The sequence below is a fragment of the Euleptes europaea genome, chromosome 3, assembly GCF_029931775.1.
Source record: "Euleptes europaea isolate rEulEur1 chromosome 3, rEulEur1.hap1, whole genome shotgun sequence".
NCBI lineage: Eukaryota > Metazoa > Chordata > Lepidosauria > Squamata > Sphaerodactylidae > Euleptes > Euleptes europaea.
The window spans coordinates 64,729,432-64,752,623 of NC_079314.1; the positions used below are offsets into that span (position 1 = coordinate 64,729,432).

General features: G+C 39.3%; 1 protein-coding gene across 27 annotated transcripts in view; it reads left to right on the forward strand.

Moving 5' to 3' along the window:
- The first annotated feature begins 7,876 nt into the window (after positions 1–7,876).
- NRCAM (neuronal cell adhesion molecule) overlaps positions 7,877–23,192 on the forward strand; it is an 84,667-nt gene continuing 69,351 nt past the window's right edge. For 14 of the 27 annotated variants that reach the window (XR_008933252.1, XR_008933253.1, XM_056847713.1 and 11 more), the window contains exons 1-7: positions 7,877–8,074; positions 10,561–10,578; positions 15,034–15,139; positions 17,541–17,746; positions 19,639–19,761; positions 20,803–20,973; positions 21,436–21,492. Coding sequence is in view for 25 of the 27 variants with exons in the window: in XM_056847713.1 (XP_056703691.1) it covers positions 7,969–8,074; positions 10,561–10,578; positions 15,034–15,139; positions 17,541–17,746; positions 19,639–19,761; positions 20,803–20,973; positions 21,436–21,492 (787 nt within the window). In the remaining 2 variants the exon portion in view is untranslated. The remainder of the gene's footprint in view (positions 8,075–10,560; positions 10,579–15,033; positions 15,140–17,540; positions 17,747–19,638; positions 19,762–20,802; positions 20,974–21,435; positions 21,493–23,192) is intronic. The other 13 variants (XM_056847714.1, XM_056847737.1, XM_056847729.1 and 10 more) reach the window with 3 other exon arrangements.

Consider the following 23,192-nt stretch of genomic DNA (forward strand, 5'->3'; position numbering starts at 1 on the left):
CTTACACAGACATCATTTAAATCTAAGAAATTGTATGTATCCTTTGTGGACATTCTTTCATGTGATCAATGTTAACATAAGAAAAGCCATGCTGGATCAGACCAAGGCCCAACAAGAACAGCAGTCTGTTCACACAGTGGCCATCCAGGTGCCTCTAGAAAGCCCACAAACAGGATGACTGCAGCAGCATTATCCTGCCTGTGTTCCACAGCATCTAATATAATAGGCATGCTCCTCTGATACTGTAGAGAATAGGTATGCATCATGACTAGGGCTGTTGAAAATTTTTTTTGGTAAAGTTCGGCTTCGGCAAAATTTGTCCCTTTTAAATTCGGGACGTGCCGAAGTACGAACACCCCTGTTTCGGATCCGTGAAATTCGGCTCGAGATCTGGAGTTCGGGGGGAAATCCCCCCCCCGTGAAGGCGCACGGGGGGGGGAAACAGATCTGCGCAAAGCAAATTCAAGACCCACTACCCCTCTTCCCGGGAGTCTTGGGAAGAGGAGTAGTGGGTCTTTAAACCCCTCTGCGCCTGCCTGGCCAGGCATGCACAGGGCAAACTCAAGACCCACCGCCCCTCTTCCTGGGAGTTCCGGGAAGAGGGGCGGTGGGTCTTGAATTTGCTCTGCGCTGCCTGGCCAGGCAGCGCAGAGCACTTCCCCCCTCCTGGTCTGATGCTCAGCTGTTGGGTGGGACCTGTCCGCCCCGCCCAGTTTCCTGGGACTCCCAGGAAACCAGGCAGGGCAGCCTTTAAAGGCGGGAAAAGGCAGGTTCGGGAAAGGCCAAACCTGCTGAATTTATTCGGCGTTCGGCCGAACTCGCCGAATTTGGCACTTTCCCCCCCGCCGCCTTTTTTTGAGTTCGGTACCATCCGAACCGAAAACCGCCGAATTGGAAATTCAGCGGGTTTTCGGTTCAGGTCGAACCAAATCGACAGCCCTAATCATGACTAGTATTCATTTTGACTAGTAGCCATGGATAGCCCTATCCTCTATGAACTTGTCCACTCCCCTCTTCAAGCCTCCCGAGTTGGCAGCCATCACCACATCCTGGGGCAGGGTGTTCCACAATTTATTATGCATTGTGTGAAGAAACACTTCATCTGTTTTGAAACTCTTGCCCTCCAGCTTCAGCAGATGACCCCGCGTTCTGGTATTAGAGGAAGAAAAGCTTCTCCCTGTCCCCTCTCTCCATACTATTAGGGCCAGGTACTAGCTGGAGATCTCCTGCTATTACAACTGATCTCCAGCTGATAGAAATTATCCTGGAGAAAATGGCCGCTTTGGCAATTGGACTCTATGGCATTGAAGTTCCTCCCCTCCCCAAACCCCGCCTTCAAATGAACACATGAAGCTGCCTTCTACTGAATCAGACCCTTGGTCCATCAAAGTCAGTATTGTCTACTCAGACCGGCAGCGGCTCTCCAGGGTCTCAGGCAGAGGTCTTTCACATCGCCTACTGTCTGGCCCTTTCACCTGGAGATGATGCCAGGGATTGAACCCGGACCTTCGGCATGCCAAGCAGAGGCTCTACCACTGAGCCATGGCCCCGACCCTGAGAAGTCCACCCACCTTCCCACCAGTCCCTGCGCTTACCGGCGTTGTTGACGATGAGCAGGCACTGGAGGGGCTCAGCGTGCAGCGGACAGAGCTGGCGGGCAGTGTCAAGCATGGCGCACAGGCCGTCGGCGAAGGCCAAGTTGGCGGGCAGGCTGCAGAAGTGCAATGGTGGCCCTCCAGCCGGCTCAGTGCTGCCTCCAAGCGTGCCACCAGCAGCACCTCCTCAAGCTCCACCCCAAAACTCTCCCACTGGTGGCGAAGAGGGACCTGGCAACCCTACATACCATACATAATTTTATAGACCTCTATCATGTCTCCTCTTAACCACCTTCTTTCTAAGCTAAACATCCCTAAACGTTTTAACCGCTCCTCATAGGGCAGTTGCTCTAGCCCCGTGATCATTTTGGTTGCTCTTTTCTGCACTTTTTTGGGGTTGTGTCTCTTTTCACCATGAACGGTCCTAATAAAGCTAATTCTCACTGATATGCATGGGAGCTGATTCTAGATGGTTCTATTGAGCACGGGTTCAGTGTGTGCAAGAATAATCAAACTATGTGGGCAACACCAATCATTCAGATCTTTCCTTTATAGATAGATAGATAGATATTAATGGAGCAGTATTCTACCTCAAGATAAGCAGCTTGGAAGTGTACAGGATTTCTCATTCACTATGATTTCTTCAACCAATTTCCTATTTTGAGGTTATGGCTAAGGTTGCCAGCTCTGGGTTGGGAAATTCCTGGAAACTGATTTCTGAAGGTTATTTGTAATTCTTGATCTTTAGACCCCTCCTGGAGGTTGGCCACCCTAAACGTGGCTGAGTTCTCTTCATTGCCTAGGATGTGAGTCATAACTGATATCTAAAGGTAAAAATTAAACATTAATATTGAATAATTGAATCATTCTGCAAGCTTATAATGTAACTGAACTGAGAAAGAATGTATTTTTACATGAAGAATAGAATTGATATTTCAAATAATGAATTATTCCGTTTTTCTTCTAAAATGTTGATTAAATTAGTTATGTAAAAGACTATAAGCAATTGCAGTAATCAGTGCTGTATTCTTATAAATGGATTTTCTGATTACAAAAACTCTAAAATACCAGAAAAATGTTTTTTTAAAAACCTCAAGCATATATTTTTTTATTTAAAAGCCTTCCCATTTGGCTTTCCTAACAGGCCAATGCTTGCAATCATTTTCATATGGTGTGTTTTAATTTGTGTCCATCATACAGTAATATTCTTTAGATAAGTATGTAAGTGGGTAAAACAAGGCTTGGAATTAAAGGGACAAATTAAACATAGCAAGCCTTTCACAGAAATAGGAAATGCCTACTGAATAAATGTCACCCACATTCATGAATAAAATCTGAGGCATATATTTCATGCTTAATGTCTTTTCCAATATATATTCAAATAAATCAAGATGATAAAAGATCAGAGATTAATTTAAGTATAATTTATGGAAAAGCCTGTAGTGTTTTATCAAGCAACATTCTAAGACCAAGACCAATTGGAGTTGACAAAGCATCTTAATAGCTGTGATACTGTTAATACAAATGAAAGGTAAAGTTTATAAGCTAGTCTTTGCAGATAAATATAATTATATATTCTGTCTTTACATTTCCTGGTGCTAGGTACTCAGGTGCCTTACAATCCAGTAATCCAGTACTCAGGTACCTTACAATCCAGTACTCAGGTGCCTTACAATCCAGTTTACAGTCAACATTTAAAATACCCCCCCCCCCTAAAAATAATTCACATAATTCCCTAAAAAGAAATTTTATTAAATCTCCATTCTGTTATGAAACTGGGAAAGGTTTTTTTTTTTAAAAAAAACATGAACCACTCAGAGAGCAAAGAATAGTGAAACACCTGTTAACCTATGAGTATATAAATTGCTAAAAATGAAAAAAATAAAAATAAAATTATAGTCCAGAATGGTTAGTCAATTCCTTTACTAATAGCTGCAACTCAGTGCATGCTGAAGAGCAAAAAAATCACCCCATTCACTCTTCACCCATCTAGCAGTCCTGTCCCAATTCTGGCATATGCAGATTCATGATTTTCACATAGGATGTATGCTTCTAGGCCCAACTGCATAAAATACAATGCCAAATCTCAGTCTTTCTGGACATCACTGATTATATTTGGAAGTTGCATCTGTGTTTTTCAATTTAAAAAAAACACACGTTTGAAACAAAACTTCAGAAACTTCTTTTTAAAGTTGTCCATTTCTGAAATTTATTGATAAAATTTATACCCTGCATTTCTGCCCTCATCACGGCCACAAAGGCACCAATAAACTGAAAAAATAATAATAAAAACATATTTAGAGTAGGGTTACAAGCTCCGGGTTGGGAAAAGCCTGGAGATATTTGGGGCGGAGCCTGAGGAGGACGGGGTTTGGGGAGGGGAGGGACTTCAATGCCATAGAGTCCAATTGCCAAAGCGGTCATTTTCTCCAGGTGAACTGATCTCTATCGGTTGGAGATCAGTTGTAATACCAGGAGATCTCCAGATAGTACCTTTAGGTTGGCAACCGTAATTAAAAGCCATTCAACCCAAACAAAAAAATGTTATTAAAACAATTAAAACCAAGCTAAAATAACACATGCAAAAATGTAAAAACAATTAAAATACAGGGCAGAAAAGAGAGTCTACTGAGGGAATGCTAGATTAAACAACAAAGTTTTTGCCCACTGTCTTAGATTTGTACTGATATAGAACTTGTAAAACATTTTTTTAATTATGCAAATGTTATGCCCTTTTATTATTAGGATCTAGATTGGCACAAATGCCCCCATACCAGGATTTTAGTGTGCAAAATCTGAAACTTTGAAATCTAACAGAGTAACATATTCATAGCCATTGAGGCCAGGGCAATTATTTTCCTGGCCCCTTTTAGTTTCAAATGAGGCATAGAACAGGATTGGTGAGACTGGTAATTAACCAGCCAATGGGAATGGCAGATGGGAGGTTTATAAACAAAACCTTCCCATTCAATTTTTGGAATGGGAAAAGAACTAGCCCTTTATTTATGGGCGATACTACACCTTGGCAGCGATGTAATCTTGACAGAGTAGAGGATCTTTTAGGCTGAGGTGCTGTATTATCTCACGAGGAGATAACTCATCTAATGAATTGCTTAAATCCTCCTTTCCCCATTTTCTACCAATGAGGCATGTAATAACTGAGTTGATAAGGAAACATAATGTAGTTAGAGCTAAAATAAAACTTAAAGTGCTGATAATTAGTGGCCCCGTCAAAGGTTTTATTTCTGGGTTCTATAAATTATTCATGAAAATGGAGAGATGAAATCTTAGATTGAAAATTGGAATAAAATGTTATCTTTAGACTTACTAAAGGATCTTTGGGATCTATTACGGGCACATGTATATCTACGGTTGCCAGCCGTTGGGCTGGCAACCAACAGAAAACTTTCCTTGATGGAGACGTTGCTGGTGATGCTGCAGCACTGCCTGTTGTCATGGCATCAGGCAATGCTGATCCCCCCAATTCCCCCCATTTTCCCCCACCATCCACCCAAACAGCACCAGTCACAGTACCAGCATGGGGCAGGAGGTTTCTCACAGAAGTGGGAAACCTGACCTTCCTGCATGTATCAAACATGTATTTCAGCTGATTTAAGAGAAAGCTTTGTGAAAAGTATGTAATGATATCCTATAGATTATTATAGTATATAGCCAGGATATCAGGACTTATGTTGGAGATAGGTTGCCAACCGGCAGGTGGGAGCTGGAGATCTCCTCGGATTACAACTAATTTCCAGATGACCGAGATAAGTTCCCCTGGAGAAAATGGCTATTTTGGAAGATAGACTCTATGGCATTATACCTGCTGAGGTCTCTCCCCTCTCCAAATCCTGCCCTACCCAGAATCCACACCCAAATCTCTAGGCATTTCCCAAGTGGGAGTTAGTGGAGATGTTACTAGATAAAGGCCAATTTATTACTTATTCTCTGGAGTCATTCTAAAATAGAAACTTTTGGGGATCAAATTTTCTGCTACATTTTATAATTAACTGGTTCAAATTTACCATTTGACCCTGTGGTTGTTTTATTATGTTATGTTAAAGACTGTGTACCTGTCTCAGGTAGAGAGTTTATCTTAACCCCTCCCTTTTTGTTAATTATAACATTAAAAATATATATTGGCATAACCAAGCTCATCCTCTTGCATGCAGGCATTTGTCATCTGCCGTTGATCCACCTACCCTCCTATTAGCAATCGTGGGAATAGCTGGTGACTTCAAGATCAAGAAGGCATTTTGAGGCTCCTCTATGGTTGGCCTTTAAGGGGAAATGCCTTTTCTGCTGTTTTATGATAATTCTCAGGGGTGGTTGGTAGGGTTGCCAACCTCCAGGTACTAGCTGGAGGTCTTCTGCTATTACAACTGATCTCCAGCTGATAGAGAGCAGTTCACCTAGAGGAAATGGCTGCTTTGGCAATTGGACTGTATGGCATTGAAGTCCCTCCCCTCCCCAAACCCCGCGCTTCTCAGGCTCTGCCCCAAAAACCTCCCACCAGTAGCAAAGAGGGACCTGGCAACCCTAGGGGTTGGTGTGTAATTCATTAGGCCATAACTGGCTTTGGCAGGAGTTGGGTGGCTTGCTCAGGATAGGTAGGGTGAATTGGCAATCAACCACTTGTTGATTGAGGGCCATTCTTGTTTCAGACCATCATTCGTTCCACAGCAAGCAAATCTGTGCAGCACATTGCAGGAGGGAGATGAAGCTTGGCATATTTTGTGTGCAGCAAAGATAAATATGGTTGGCATAACCTTTGGCCATGTTTGGAGTCAGAGAGGAGTTACCTAAATGATGGCAGCCCTAAATTTGACATAGATCAACCATTTAAATAGAGTAGTTAAACCCAGGTTTATTTTCTCATGTTGTCATTTAAGGGGACATGACAAAGAATCTGTATTGAGAGAGCGTTGACTTTATCTCACAGCATATAAAATTGCTTTGTTTGGAAGGAGCTGAATTCTTTCTTGTTTTGAGTTGTCAGTGTTCCTCCTGTGTGTGCTGAATCCATACTTCAATAGAAGTATTCCAGTATTTTATGTTTATAAAGCATGACACTTAATAGCTAGGTGTTTCAGGTTCAGCTTTCACATTCTCTCTTACACTATCAAACTATCATTACTATCACATAGCAATGTGCTTTGGTGTTTATTAAAATGACAAGGTATGAGTAGATTTATATTCAGATGGTTGTGCTAGGGATATTGAAAAACAGGTAATGCGAATAGAGATGATTCAGCGGGTATTATGTTAGATGCTTGACTGTTACCAAGGAAACGTGCAGCTGCACAGTCCAGGAATCTTCTTCATAGTTTGTGGATTACATATGCCTAAAATGCGGCGAGCCACTGCGTTCCAGCCTCAGCTGTATATCTGCAAAAAGGAGATAAAAATAGTGACTGGCTTTATAGGGGTGATTTAAGGATTGCTAAAATAATAGATGCAAAGCATGCTTTCAAAGGCTATGTCCTGCTCATTAAACTATCTGTGTGGGGTTTTGCTTGCATCACTTTGTGAACTGTGTATATTTATGTATGCGAGGAAGTATCTTATAGTGGTTAGTTTTGGACTAGAACTGGGGGAGTCCTGGTTTCAAACGTCCATTTAGCCTGTCAGGTTTTTTTCCTTCCCCCCTAACCTAAGCATAAAATGGTGGAGGGCAGAATCACATACTGGAAGAAGGGATAAAATATGTAACAAACATACAAAACATCTTCCCAATTGCAGCAGGTTTTACCATGTAGTTGTAGACCTTCCGGGGGCCAGGCAGAGATCATGCTGACAGAGAGCGAATCACTACAGCTGCCAAGGATACCCACATCACTCAAATGGAGTTGCTTTAACATGGTTGCATTTCAGATGGCCATTCCCATAAAAGCAAATAATAATTTGGGTTTTATTACACTAAGGACCCTTCCCACATTCCAGAATTGCAACTCAGAAGGCACTTCCATGTAGGAATTAATATAAAATCAACATGCAGCAATTGGAGATGCAGAGAATTAAAAATAGAACGTTCCGTTCTCTGAAACTCTGTGGTACTCCCTCTCCATAGTTATAGCAGACTAATCAGCAGTTGTTCATGTAGAGAAAAATCTATGTGTACAGTTATCTCACAGTATGATTTACATGCAGGTATCAGGTGAATTCAGTTTTATAATGTGTGAAGCAGTTGTAATATAATGATCATAGCAGTATGATTGTCTGTTCCTAGTCACTATAGCATTCAGTTCTTTATTGTTCGGCATTACTTCTTTTCCAGATTGCACAACTGTATTCACACAACTGCTTCCAAAAATCCCTTTTGATAATAAGAAGGAAAAGTTGAGCTTGCTTTAATTTCAGTGCAAGTTTCATAATGACTCTTGGAATAAGGATGGAAAGGAGCAATATCTATGCAAGCAGAATTCCCTTGGTTTTCTTTCTATGCCAAATTATTATTGCACTGGAAGTACCTCCTGATCGTAAGTATTAACAGTTTATAGCTTAAAAAAACTGTAACTGGCTAAGAGTATGGGTATAAATAAATAATAAACAATGGGACCAGATTACTTAAGATGGTTACCAGAATTTTTTTTTATAACTTGCAATCACACTATAAAAGAAAATGTATTATATATTTTTAGAAAACTACTTCTGTTAGTATAGACCCTGCCATATTCCCACTTCCCTTAGTTATAGGACTTTCAAAGATAGCCTTTTACAGAGTTATTTTTCTTGGAGAAGACAGCATCATTTATTTTTATTTATTTAAAACATTTTTATGCTGTTTTAGGGCCCCTAAGTCAGAAAAGAAACAAAAACATTACACTCAGCTTCAGAAATCTTCACCTGCTGGTAGAAGACAATGATAGAGGGGGACAGATTAATCTCCATGGAGAGGGAATTCCATAGTTTTGGTGGCAAGAAGGCCCTTGCTTGTGTTGGCACCCTGAAGATGACCACAGTGGTTGGGTAGGTTCATTTGGAGTAGGTGGACTTTAAGGTATTCTAGTTCCAAGTCTTATAGGGCTTTAAAGGTCAGTACCAGCACCCTATATTGAACCCAGAAGCTAATTGTGAGCTAGTGTAGGTCCGGTAAAACTACAGTATTATGGTCCCTGTGACCCACTCAGTCAGTATTAGAGACTTAGGGATATACTAGACATGAAGGTAGCAGAGTCCCTTCTTGTCAACCTGAATCCTCCAACCATGTATAAATCAGGTGGTGGAACGCTACTTTTTGGGAGCAAATATCACTGGTAGGGGATGCTAAACCCTTCCCCATCCATGGTTTATTTCCCTTCAGTCTATCTTAACACTTTGACCAAAGCTATTGGAGAAAGAGGCTTTAGAGATGAGAGGGCAACTGGCTGGATAGGGTTTGCTCAGCTCTTCTCTCTCACATACCTCATTTATTTATGTGATTAGGGTGGACCTTGGTTTAAACAAAATGGGCATGCTGCTGTTTCCTCTAGCTTTTCCTTTATGATTGCTTTTACAATAAATTGTCTACAAATGTACAAATTGAGTACAAGAGAGGCATGCACACATACAAGCAATGTTAGTCATCAATAAAATTCAACCCAAACTGTCCTAGCTCTTAGAAGCTATTTATGGAAGACAGGTGTATAGAGTGGAGTGAATTTCATGTAATTTCTCCTTCTTCCTGTGGTCTTCCACGCTGCATGGAATATTGTTTAGAACTGTTGCCTGACTTTTAGGCACAGGAAGCTGCTGGAGGAAGGGAAAGAAATATTATTTTGCAAAGCTCAGATTGTGGGAATTTGGATGTAACACAGTCATTTTAGATGGTATGAAATTTTACATTAAAAAATTGCCCAGGCCTGTGTAATGGAAACCTAATGCCTAAATTCTTAGGTGAGATTTTGTTGTTCTTATCCTGAAAGGTTTTTTAAAATTGCCTGTTATGTGGATATAGGAATAAGGAGATAATTTCTGAGGATACCACCCAAAGGAGTAGCCCAGAGAAAAGAAAACTACATTTTAGATTGAGTAGTGGTTTGCATCTTCTGGAGCAAGTTTAGTTGCAAATGAAAGGGAGATCTCGTTGTACTGGCAATGTTCATTCATGTATGTAAATTCCTTGTTTGAATCGCAGGCTCAGTGTATATCTCCAGGAGCAAATAAATTAGTAATAATTTCTTTTTTCAGAGCACAAGTCATAAGTAGGGTTGCCAACCTCTAGGTACTAGCTTGATATCTCCTGCTATTACAACTGATCTCCTGCCGATAGAGATCAGTTCCCCTGGAGAAAATGGCCGCTTTGGCAATTGGGACTCTATGGCATTGAAGTCCCTCCCCTCCCCAAACCCCAGCCTCCTCATGCTGTGCCCCAAAAACCTCCTGTTGGTGGCAAAGAGGGACTTGGCAACCCTAGTCATAAGATCTATAAAACCAGAAAAATAAAATAAATTTAATAGTTGAGATTAGTAAATTTATTCTAAATATTCTAAATATTCAGGGTAAAGAGTTTGGCAATGATGTAACAATATTGGTAAAAACTACACATCTGTGATGTCTTGGAATAAAGTTGATGCCATATCCAGGGTAGTCTTAGTTGCTTATCTATTTTCCATGTATGGATATATTGATTTTTCTTCTAGTGTGAAAACTACATTTCATTAATTCTATTTTCCACCTCCTCAGGACTTTCATTATTAATACTAAATGTCCTTTATAGGTCAGACTGACAAGTTGTGCTTGTACTTGAAAAGTCAGCATTTGACTTCCACACGTGTAATAAGCCTCATCAGCTCCTGACATGTTGACAAAATTATTTCAGTATCTTTAGTACCAGAATGCTAGTTGTTTAGAAAAGATCTTTCATGTGGATGATTGGTATATTTTTTAATACTTTTAAAGATTTCATTTTTACTTCATATTAACAAATCATTTTCTTTAATCCATAATTGCAATTCACCTGCTGAATCTGATGGGGGGGAAAAAGCAAAACTTCTTGAAGAATGTAAGTTCTGCCGAGAAACCTGATACAAATGAAAATTCCGTTGTGTGCATTGAGTGTGAAGTCCAAATGGTGTGTCTTTTGTACAGTTGTGTGCTGTTAATAATGCTGTGTACAGGTGATTATTTGAAGGCAATATTATAGAGACCATAACAAATACTATTTAGAGATAGTTTAGGAGTGGGCTTTTTATGTTTTCATATTTTTGTTTAGTACTTGCTGCTTTCACAAAAGCGCTCATGAGCCCCTATGTTTGTGTGTGTGCAAGGGGGTATCTCTCTCAGCAGAGATGAACATTTTAGAAATGTTTACAAACTTTTTTTTTAATAATGGAAACTGAGTTTTAGTAGCTACTTGATAATCTGCTTTAGCAAATTTCCCTACTCAGCTGGAATAAAGATAAATGGTTGTAGCTGGGAAAAAGGAGCCAAGAAGCATTTTCCTGTGCAGCTTTCATTAATTTTACAGTTAAGCTGGATCAGGCTGGGTGTTACAGTATCTATTAGTGAACATTCACTGCTGTTGGTCCAGAGAAATAAGCATCTGTGCACAGCATAGTGTGTTTTGCTAACAGTTTCTATTGCTTTCATGGTTTTCAGAAAAGTATAGTTTGAATTTGTGTTTTCATACCTGTACATATGCTTATCCACTTTCAAGTATCCAATATGCCAAGAAACAACAATTCCCGTCTAAAATATTGACCCTTTCATGGAACCATCGCACTGTTCCATCAAATACAGGATCCATTTGACTTTAATGTATTCTTATTCCCTCACCTCTTTGGAAGACCAGGCAGCAGGGTGAAATTCTTAGTTTCTGTTCTTCTTTCTTCCATCCTGTTATCTCTTTCTTCTTATCTAAAAAGTGGGGATACTAGTAGTATTACAAGATTTTGTGTGTGTACGGTGTCCCCCCCCATAAGCCAAGGGGGGGGGACAGTGTTTATTTACGGCCCTTGGCCAGAGAGAGTTTATTTACGGCCCTTGGCCAGATGAAACAGAATACATGGACTAAAATAGTCTTACAGACAAAGGTTTATAGTCTGAGTCTTAAATCACTTAAAATAATAATAATAATAATAATAATAATAATAATAATAATAATAATAATATTCACGTTACATCTGCCATTTGGACTAAGAGACTACTCTATGGCAACGAATTTTCATTGCTGCCGTACAAAACTTTTCTACCTGAGAGATGATTGAAGGATTATCTCCTTGCAGGAGCTTATCGATCTTTTCTCTTTCCCTGTCTGGTCCCATTCTCAGTATGAGAGGCTCAATAAACTTAGAACGAGGTATTGTGTAAAAGTTACAATTCAAAAGAACATGTTCAGTGGTTTCTAAATCCCCGGATTTGCAGGGGCAGAGTCTCTCTGCCTTGGGTATCTTCTTAAATTTCCCCTCTAACATAGCAGACCAAAGCACATAGTTCATGCACTTCTGAAATTAAAACAAACAAACACGACCGGGCCACCAAAAGGGACGTTTTATAGCAGAGGTAGGGTGCTGCTGGTGGCTCAGAACTCCACCATATTATATAACAGCTTTCATCAGTTTTGGTTTGTATGCCAGCTACAGCTAGCCTTTAAAAGATGTAATTTGGCTATGGTGATCCATGTTCTGATCACATCCCATTTAGATTACAGCAATGTACTTCACTTGGAGCAGCTTTTTAGACTTTTTATGTTCAGAAACCTGATTTAGTTCAAAATGCAGCAGCTAGATTGCTGTCAGGGACATAATACAGGGATTGTGTCACTGCCTTTGTTTTACTGAATACAGTCAAAGGGCTGTCACTTGCTTGCCTAAATGGAATGAGGGTACCTGAAGGACTGTCTCTTCCCAGGCTATCCAGCCTATCAGTTAAGATCTACATCTCAAACACTACCCCTGGTGCTGCCATGGAAGAGATATGAGCAGTGATGAGAGATGGGGGGGGGGCTTCCCAGTGGTGGTTCCCCACCTTACTAAATGCCTGGTGGCACTTGTCTGATACCTACATTATTGGGTTTTAAGTAACAGGCCAAAGGTTTTTTTTGTTGTTGACCCATATCTCTAACTGACCTGTATTTCCTACCCCATTTTCTCCTTGCTTAAACTGTTTGCTGCTGTGTCTGTTCTTATACTGCCTGTTGCTGTTCTAAAATACTGATGAGTTTTACTATTGATGCTTTTGTTTATTGAATTATTTTACTTGTTATATTATCTTTTGCTTTGTGTTGCCCACTCTGGGCAGACTCTGTAAAATACACAATATTTTTTTTAAAAAAAAACATATATATTATGACCAATGCACAGAGTGTATGCAAGTACTTGAACGTAGCTGATGCTTTCTTTCTTTCTTTTCTTTTCTTTTCTTTTCTTTTCTTTTCCTTTGGGGGGGGGGGCTTTGTATGAAATCACTAACAGTGCAGCTGTGTATCCTTTCAACATTTTATCGCTGTGCATACAGAGCTAGTCTACCACTTTTCTAGGTCATGACCTAGATCTGGTCATAGTATGCTTTGCAGCAAATTCTATCCTAGTTTGTCTTCAGACAGCTTTTATCATATGGTCTGTATTGGTTATTATAAATACTACTTATGTAATAAAAGGGATGGCCTAGACAGCCATCTATTAAGGTACAGGAACAATTCACTTAATAGAAAAAAGCCAGCATGGTGTAGTGGTTAAGGTGTCGTCGGACTAAGATCTGGGAAAACCAGGATTGAATCCCCACTTCACCCTGGAGGCTCGCAGGTGACCTTGGGCCAGTTACACATTCTCAGCATAACCTACCTCACAGGGCTGTTGTGAGGATAAAATGAAGGAGAGGAGAATAATGTAAGCCGCTTTGTGCCCCCACTGGGGAGAAAGGCAGGATATAAATAAAATAATAAATACAGGAAGAATTTGCATTTGAAGACATTTAATCACATTTCTTTCTACAAGGAGGATAGCGTTAGCAATATGTCATTCCTATAGAAAGTGACATTTATTAACACACTCACTAATTCAAGCCTCTTGATCAAAGCTGTTTGCAAACATATAGTATGTTAGAAACAGCTATTGCCCTGAACCTAATTAAGCATGTTTAGACATATTACATGTGCAGTAAATGCTTTGTTGTCCAGCACTTGATTATCCATTTAATTGGCATTGCTCAAAGATTCTCCCCCTCAACTACCATACCCCTACATCTCTGGGCACCCAAGTGCCGTACTCCCACATCTCCATTTTGCCAGCTTGATGCTTCTGATACCTGGCACTGTTAATTGGCATCACCCAGTGGGCAACCTCCTCCTGCTAGGCTACTGTTCCCTTGTGTCTTCAGGTGCATACATGTTCTGTTTCCGCCTCTCCAGCTGCCTAGCTAAGTGCCTCTGGCCATTGCTGGGCTCCTGCCAGCTGCCATTATCCTCAGGTGCCTCCTTCCCGCTAAGCCTGTCTCAAGTTGTCAGGAGCCTGCTCTGCCAAAGGGCTCCTGGGCAGCTGACCTGCTTGTCTGTCTGCTGTACGGAATGGTTCCATGGCCCAGGGGAAGTGAAGGGTCCTGCCAGGCGTGGGGGCTGTCACTGTGGTGTTCTCAGTGGGTTGGGGTTTGGTTACTGCAGATTCCTCTGGGTTGGGTCCAGGACAGAGCGCTAAGCTTGCATATCTGGTGCGTTTGATTAACTGGTAATCCCCATTCTCCATGAATGCTGAATGCAGAACTTTTAGGATACATATTGGAACTCAATTTGTGGTAATACATTCAGTGGTGCATTAGGAGGCAACAGGCTCTTCAAACTATGGTTACAGTATTACTGCACTATACCAGTTATTTGTAGACAAAATAATCCAGTTGTGAGCAACTGCTGTAGTATGTAATGGGCTACAAATAAATAAATAAATATGACAATATTGCAGTATCTACCAATGTGTGGATGCAGTCCTGTATATGATGAGACATTTTGCTATAGTGTTACTATAAAACTGTAACTCTTTTTGCTGTTTTGGGATTTGCATGTCGGTCCAAACAAATTGATAATTAACAGGAGAATGCTTGTAATGAGAATCTTGGATTGGAGAGTCGTACAGTAGAGAAGTGGTATGGTATTCAGCAATGTAGTGTTTTCTTGTTGTATTGGCTATTTTGGTGCAAGCTCATAGTTGATATAAGCAGTTGAAAATAATAAGAAAACATTTGAGGCTTAAATATTAGGCATATAAAATTAATGGGGTAAAGGTTTTGATTTTATCAACTTAGGCTATAGCCCTCCAGGTGTGCAATGGCATTATTGCTCATTGATTTTAGGATGACTTACTGCCATAGACATTTGTGCAAGATTGCAGCTGTGCTAGATATTTGTAGTTGTCCTCACTTTTTTTTGTGGTTTACTTTAACTTTTTTTTACTCATTACAATTAGAAGATCTTTATTCTCTTGAAAATATAATTAATTTTTCCTTCTTTTGAATTATATTTCATAAAAAGTGCCACAGCCTCCAACAATAACACAACAATCTCCAAAAGACTATATTATTGACCCAAGGGAGAACATTGTAATAAAGTGTGAAGCAAAAGGAAAACCACCTCCTAGGTAAGTTCTGATTTTATTGCTCTAAGATTTATTGCTTTAAAAAAATGCCTGTATCTGTATCATTGTAAAATGAGGTTTATAAGGTTGCTCGAACAGAGAAATATTGCTGATTGTTGCATCTGGTGCTTTACAGCAAGAAAGACAATTGTGGTTCTAGAGCTAGTGATCCTATACAGAAGCTTCTTTATTGCTGCTTGAGGAACTGTTCGACTTTTGTTTTTGAAAAAGTTCCAGAAGTTCCTGGTCTCTTTTCAAAGATTGCTGTTTGTTTATCATTTGCCTAAAAGCACAGTCGTTTGCAAACAAAATTAGGCCTGAAGTATACAAAATTAGGTCAGAAGTATACAACAAAAGCAACTGTAAATAAAATACAAAGATAAAATCTATTCAGCAGTATACAATAACACTTTAAAACCAGAACTATAAAACACACATCAAAGGGTCCACATTAAATCAGTGTGTTCCTATTGTACAATAAAGAGTTAGCCTCCTTCTCTTTGTACTGTTCCCACCTGCCACTCTAATAACATTTTCATTCTGGTTCAGGTTCATATTCTTAGACTGACACATTTCCCATGCCGTCCAAGGTGCAATTTTGAGGAATTCTGTGCTGTGTCACCTGCTCTTCAAAATCCGGGCAAATGTGATAGCAGTTGTCCACAGCATAGTTTATAAAACTTTTTGAAATAACTGTTGGAAAGTGAAATCACTTCGTAGTATGGAAGCTGCTTCTCTCTCTTAATGTCATGCTTGTTCAGCTTCTTAATGGTTGCTCCCATGTAAAGGCGGCCAAAATCCAGTGCAACACAGTGGGTTGGCTCCAACCAGCTTTTACGCTAGTGGAAGGGTAGAAGGGATCCCCTTTGACCAAAAAAGTTATACTGAGGAGGACCATAGAACCTGTGTGAACAAAAGCCATGTGGGAAGGGGGCTGTAGTAAGGAAGGGAATTGGTTGAGAAAAATCAGGCTGGTTACAACCCAATACATAAAGCTGCTTTATATTTAGTTAGATCATTGGTCTATCAAGGTGAGTACTGACTACTCTGAGTGGCAGCAGCTCCCCAGGGTCTTGGGTTATCTTTCATATCACTAGTTCAAATACAAAGCAAAGGAGATATTTTACCACTGAGCCACAACTCATCTTAGAAGCTTCCAGAGTGTTGTGTCTAAACGGCTGATTTGCACACTGAAAAGTCCTTTACTTAAATTTAAATCTGCCATAAACGGATTAGACAGCCTTCCACCTTGGTCATTATGTGCAATTTTGGGGATAATAACCTTGCTCTACTTTATAGGGTTGTTGAAAGGGACGCAACAAGATGATGTGCATAAAATACTTTGAACACTTCAAAAGCATTGTATAAATGCTTATCATTATGAAGTTTGTGTCCAGATTAGAACCTTTAGTATGCATCAGATAGACTTTTAAAAAATCTTGATACCTACAAAAGACAGAATTAAAAGCATTGCCTATGGTGTTCTTACTTATCCATGGTGTTTTTCAGTTCTGTCCATTCCAGTGGCAACCCCCTGAAAAGTCCCTCAAGATCAAAGTGCTCTAGAGTGCACCTCATCAGATGTGAGGGGCAGTGCTGGAAAAAAATATACCCCTCTCCCATATGTATGAGGAAGCACTGCTTGCTTGTGATTTGATGATAGGATGTTTGGACCCTAGTCATAGTCGATAACTTGCAGATTACAGTGTTTTTAGTTACCGTAAACAAAAGAAGTGTAGCATGCTGATTAGTGAATAGCAGAGTAAAAAGCTTCATTCTCAGAAACCTATTTGTCAGATGTAGTAAATAGCGATCTGGTACAAACTATGGACTCTTCCCACTTCAGTAGCTTTAAAAAAGAAGGAAACCAATTAGGAGAACATGGTTTCCTGTTGAGATTTTATACAGCACAATTTAGCCCAGAGCAAATTTTTATAGACAGGTTAACAAAGAAGTTCATAATGGAATTACTGATGCAATGATAACAATACGAGTTCTAGCCGACTGGTGTGCATCTGTAGGTAGAAAATGTAGAGCTTTTTAAAGAGGTAGCTTATGGATATTTTATACAAGCTGGAAATAAAAATACCAGTTTAGATACTAGCAACTTTGAAATTAGCTAGATTTTACTCTTCAAGTATTGTCAGAAATGTTTCCAGGCTGTGGTCCAGATCTCTACACATGCTTAGGGTTTCTATTGCCCCCTGTGGAAAACTATGCATGCAGGACTTCTTCCCTATTAATGTAGATAAAGGGAATGCCTCATTTTCCTAGAGGGCTGAATTATGCTTTGTTTAGAGCAGAACAAGTGTAATTCCTAGTGATTGCTCATTCATATTGATATTAGGTTGGTTTTGTCCAAGAAATGTTCCTTTCCAAATAAACATATTTGTTCAATTGATAGTTTCTCATGGACACGTAATGGAACTCATTTTGACATAGATAAAGATGCACGGGTAATAATGAAGCCACAGTCAGGAACTCTTGTAATAAATATTATAAATGAAGAAAATGGAGGAAAGGCAGAAGCATATGAAGGAGTTTATCAGTGCACAGCAAGAAATGAACGTGGAGCAGCAGTTTCCAATAATATTGTTGTACGCTCATCCAGTAAGTTGAATATTTGACATTAATAAAACATAAAGCTCTTACTACTACTTGTCCTTAACATTTTTATTTATTTACTTTTCTTTCTTCTTTATTTACTTGTGTTCTTTCTTCCTTTTAAAAAGACATCTTTTTACTCATCAAAGCAATCTTGTTAGAAGGTAATGGTACAGTTTTTGATATTTTAGCTTAGTGCTATATTGCATGATAAACTGCCTATTTTCTCCAAAATATTTAGTAAGTTAGAGCACGCAAGATTTTCCTTCTTTTTCCTACCATGTTTAAATCTGGGTATTGTATAAAGCATCACAATTAAAGGAAAACATTTTGATTCATTAGTATTTTAAACATTTAAAAATTAGATACCACAAAATCTATATTCTTTGACTGAAGAAATTGAAAATTATTTCATTGAGACACTCTTGAAGCAAGGTTAATTGTTGACCAAAGATATTTCTTTTGAACAATCACATTTGATTCAGAAATAGTTCCAAACCATAGTCTGTCATTGCTTGAATGGAGCATCATGTGGATTGCATATTCCTTCCCACTTCTGTCTTCCCCCTTCCACTCATGCCTGATTTGACCGGCCAAGCATTGTCTTTCTGAAGTACAAATTATGATTTTCCCTCTTCCTTTCCAACTAACTTTCAAACCAAGTTTAATCTACCATCTGGAACCCTGGTTTGGGGAAAACAAAACAAACCATGGCAGTTTGCACATAATAACAAACTATGGTATTACATAGATCCAGAAGTATTTCATCAACTTGGTTTAGTGAGGGAGATGGAAGGGAGAAGGAAATACATGAGCCCAAGGATACTCCAGACTCATCTATGCAACAACAATCCATGACACAGTCCATGAACTATGCCTAATGGTTTCATCTCTCATATGTTCTCTGAAGTGCTGTTTCACCTTATGAAATTGTATCAAAGCTAATCTTACCTGGCATGCAGACATTCAATTACATATGTTTGAAATGGTGTGGACTGATGTTCTGTTCATAGTAGGGGTGTGCAAAATAAAAATTCAGTAAATTCCAGGTTTGGGTTTATTGGACCCGAGTTTTTTCAGTAAACCCAGAGTAAGCTGAATAGCCATACCAGAAAATGGGTATTTTAGCTTTATTTCCAAGTTACCCCCAAAATATTAGGTCCATTATAGTATATAAGGATTTTTTTTAGGAGCTCTGGGGCAGTATTTTTCAAGATAGAGCCACCAAATTTTCAGGTACCTGCAAGGGACTCTCCTTGCATGAACCCCACAGTTTGATAAAGTTTGGGACGGGGGTCCAATTTTATGGCCCCCTGAAGGGTTCACCCCCTCCTTCATAGAAAAACTGATTCCCAGTTTTAATATTCAGCTTAAATTAAACCCGAAAAAAAGGTGAAAAGGCGTTTTTCAGGTTTATTTTCAGTTTGGGCTTACCGATATGCACAGCCCTAGTTCATAGTAGTAAACTGCATTAAAACCAATGGAATTTAAGAGTATGACATCCTTGATTTGTTTCTTAATCCTTCTGTAGTTTCTGTAAATGTCTGTTCTTGCAGTGTGTCATTGGAAATTCATTATCCTTTCTCTTTTTAAACTAATTTTTTAATTGCTTTGCTTTCCTGCATTACCCAGAGTTACATTATCCATGATACTCTTCTGTACATTTTAGGAAAGTTCAAGAATTTATGTCTGTTACTTAGCATTTGAAAACTAAATTGTTAACTCAATTTATGCTTCTTCTTACTTCCCCTAGAAAATGTTGCTACTTGAAATATGTTCATACTAAAGAGTAATAAACTTCACAAGACAGTGGGTTTTACATACATGTTGCACAGTTGTTTCCTGGTGCTTGCTACATTTCTTGTTTAGCAGTTCCACTTATTTTTATTTTTCTACAGGGTCCCCCTTGTGGACTAAGGAAACCCTAGTTCCAATAAGAGTAATTGAAGGTCAACATGTAATACTCCCCTGCAGGCCTCCAGTGGGATTGCCCCCAGCGATAATATTTTGGATGGATAACTGTAAGTTTATATTTAAAATGCATAAAGAATGGAAACAAAAGTCATATTATTTCACTTGATTTGTGTTTGAATAATGCTTGCTAGCAGTGTCTGAAATGTCTTTGTAGTGGCACATAGTTATGCCTCCTCATTTCTTTCTTCTGTCATAACACTACTCAGTCTATTTGTACATTAATATCTTTGTGTTATTTGCCAGTTTTAACAGATGTTTTCATTATGGTAGTACTGATGCCACTGCTAAGGCAGTGTGACATGAGTATTGGCTCAAGACATCACTGCAAAAGCACATTATGACCTACTACTGGGGCAGTAGTCATTGTATGTCATCCTAACTACCCCTCCAGTGGAACAACAAGCAATAAAAATGGCATAAACCTCTATAGAAATTAGAAACAACCCACATTTTGTATTTACCCCTTTTTGTAGAGCTCATTTGCAAAGTCCAGCCTGTCCTCTAAGTCATAACAGCAGAATGGAGGCATGAGGAAAGACTGTACAACTGGGTGGATTTTGCAAAGCAAGTAAACAATTGCAGGAATTAGGAAGCTTTAATAAATAAATGTAGGAATGTTCATCTAAATTATGACTGGGAATGTAACGTCATATGATGTGGAATGTGTGAAAATACAGGACAGACATGAGTTTTACATTGGCTAAACAATTACACCTTAAATGGGACCTCAGCTAGAGGGTAGGCATAGTGTATCTGCACATTTAGTTGTCTCATGAAACAATTTGTGGGCATTTCTGTATTGGCCAACTCATATATGTAACCTGGGTTTTTTTCCTCGGTGTTAATGGGATGTACATTGAAACAGCCTACAGCCATTTCTGTGAAAGTTGTGTGATTGTTTGGTAATAATCATGGTTACAGAAATGGCCGTGGGCTGTCTTAATATATGTCCCACTTAACACTGAGCTTTCTCAATGTGTTCTTGTGAAAGGAAGTATTGCCTGGAGAAAGAGTAGTTAGCTGACATCTTTGAAACTGCCCTTTGTTACTTAGTGGCACTATAATTTTTGTTTTTGTTTTCCCCATAGCTTTTCAAAAGTTGCCTCAGAATGATAGAGTTTCTCAAAGTCTCAATGGAGACCTTTATTTTTCTAATGTAAAACCAGAGGACACACGTGAAGATTATATATGTTATGCACGATTTAATCACACACAAACCATTCAACAAAAGCAACCCATTTCTTTAAAGGTTGAACCAGGTGGGTATTAATTCTTCTAAATTAATTTGTGCCATATTGTGTTTGCATATACCTGTTACCTAGACAGAAAGTGTCTTTTCTTGGAAAATGTGGGACTTAAATAATTTGACAAAACAGTGAAAACGATTTCTACTATTTTACTAGAGCTTAGTATATGCTGAAGAGTTAGCCTGCAACCAATATAGTTAGTTTGCTGAATTCAGTGGGATCTGTGCACCCTGTATTCAAGTTCGCAACCTTAACTTGAGTGTAGCTTTTGAGCAAGCTCTTCGGTATGTTTTCTACTAAAAACGTGACAATATAATTTGACAAAGGCAAAGCCTCTAGTTTTTCTGGGTATTGTGATCAGTGCATTAATAGGCTTAAGTTATATCTTTTTTGACTTTGATATATAGATTAACATTTAAAGGCCACATTTATTTCTGCCTAGCTGCATTCTTCATGATGTTCTGTTTATTTCAGTGGATTCATTGAATGAAACTATAACTGCTAATATGAGTGACTCTGATTTTTATGGTGGTGAGTTTAGAGATCCACTCTGGCATTCCTCCTTTCATTGTAGAGTTTAGTTAACTAACTTCACTCCATGGCTGCTTAACTTTGCTGCCCTTACAATTCTGTTATATCTACATATTTGTACTAGTGATAATACAAGTTAATCATACAGTATAAACTTTTATTTACAAGTAGCAGCAGAACCTTTTGCATGTAAAACATCTTAACATTTTAAAAAATGAATCCATGTAGCTGGTGTATTAATTTTATGCACTTTATTGCTTTTCTTCTGAATTAGCTGATAATTCATTATCACTGGGACTAGTCACTAGTGCATGCTGTATCACAGGCTGTACAGAATTAACAGATTCTCATCTTGCTTACACCTTGCTGAATATACAACCTAAATATTTTATGTTATGTTTTATGTTGTATATAAGTGCTAGAAAACATAACTACTCATATTCTAATGGGCATTTTTGTTCCCTTCCCTCCCCCCCCCCCACCGGTCTTTTACAGGGGTAGAGATTTTTGTAACACTATCAACCTAAGTATGTTGCTGTAGCTCTGCCTGTACTGTTGAACTCCTCAATAATGTATACCCAAATCACTTTGTGAAACCTTTGCAGAACAAACAAAAATGCTTGATAGGAATATGCAATACATAAATTATCAACCCATCCCTTGGTGGGTGGCTCATATGTTTCCCCTTCTCACTGCTCAGGTTCAAGACATACAGAAGCACTCATTAGTTCCTGTCTGTATGCACAGACACATATAACCTGGGAACCATTACAACCAGCAGGTGTACTCCAAAGGATCAATGACAAAATTAGTCCCTGCCAGTCTACTCTAAGCGGAACTGCACATTACCTTGGCCCAGTGATTTCAGTGGACTTAGAAGGATGTAACACTGCTTAGGATAGCACTGTGCATTTTCTGTTGGACCAACCAAAGCCAAGGACAAATTACTTTCTGAGGCTTGCTTTGGGCCTTGAAAGTGAAGAACAGTTGGTTTTTATACCCTGCTTTTCTCTACTGTAAGGAGCTTCAAAGTGGCTTACAATCACCTTCCCTTCCCCCCCTTCACAACAAGCACTTTGTGAGGTAGGTGGGGCTGATAGGGTTTTGAGAGAACTGTGACTAGCCTAAGGTCACCCAGCAGGCTACATGTGGAGGAGTGGGGAATCATATCTGGTTCTCCAGATTAGAGTCCACCACTCATGTTGGAGGAGCAGGGAATCAAACATGGTTCTCCAGATTAGAGCCTGCTGCTCTTAACCACTGCACTACACTCTTAACTACTGCACCATGTGACCATACCCAAAGTGAGCACAGGTATTTTTCCCTTGTGCATTTTGTTTCTGAGGAGTGGGAAGCAAGTGAAAGAGCTGTGCAGTATGTTGTCCTAGGAGCTGCATTTAAGGTTCTTCATTATTCACCTTTAACTGAGCTCATGATCAGCTACTGTAATCCACTTAGAGTGGTGCTGATACATTATCACAGTAACTGGGCCTATGGTGGCACTGGCCCTGCATGTACCCCATGGGCCAGCCACCCATTCTGATGCCACCCAATTCCAGCCCACTTCTCTTATTTTGGTACATTGGTCATTCACAGTATACTTACTAGTTGCATGCTCATGCTTCTAAAGCTCTGTACGCAGAACAAGTCCCAAAGCCTCTGGCCCTACTTTATTTGTTTTTTGTTTGTTAGTTTTTACA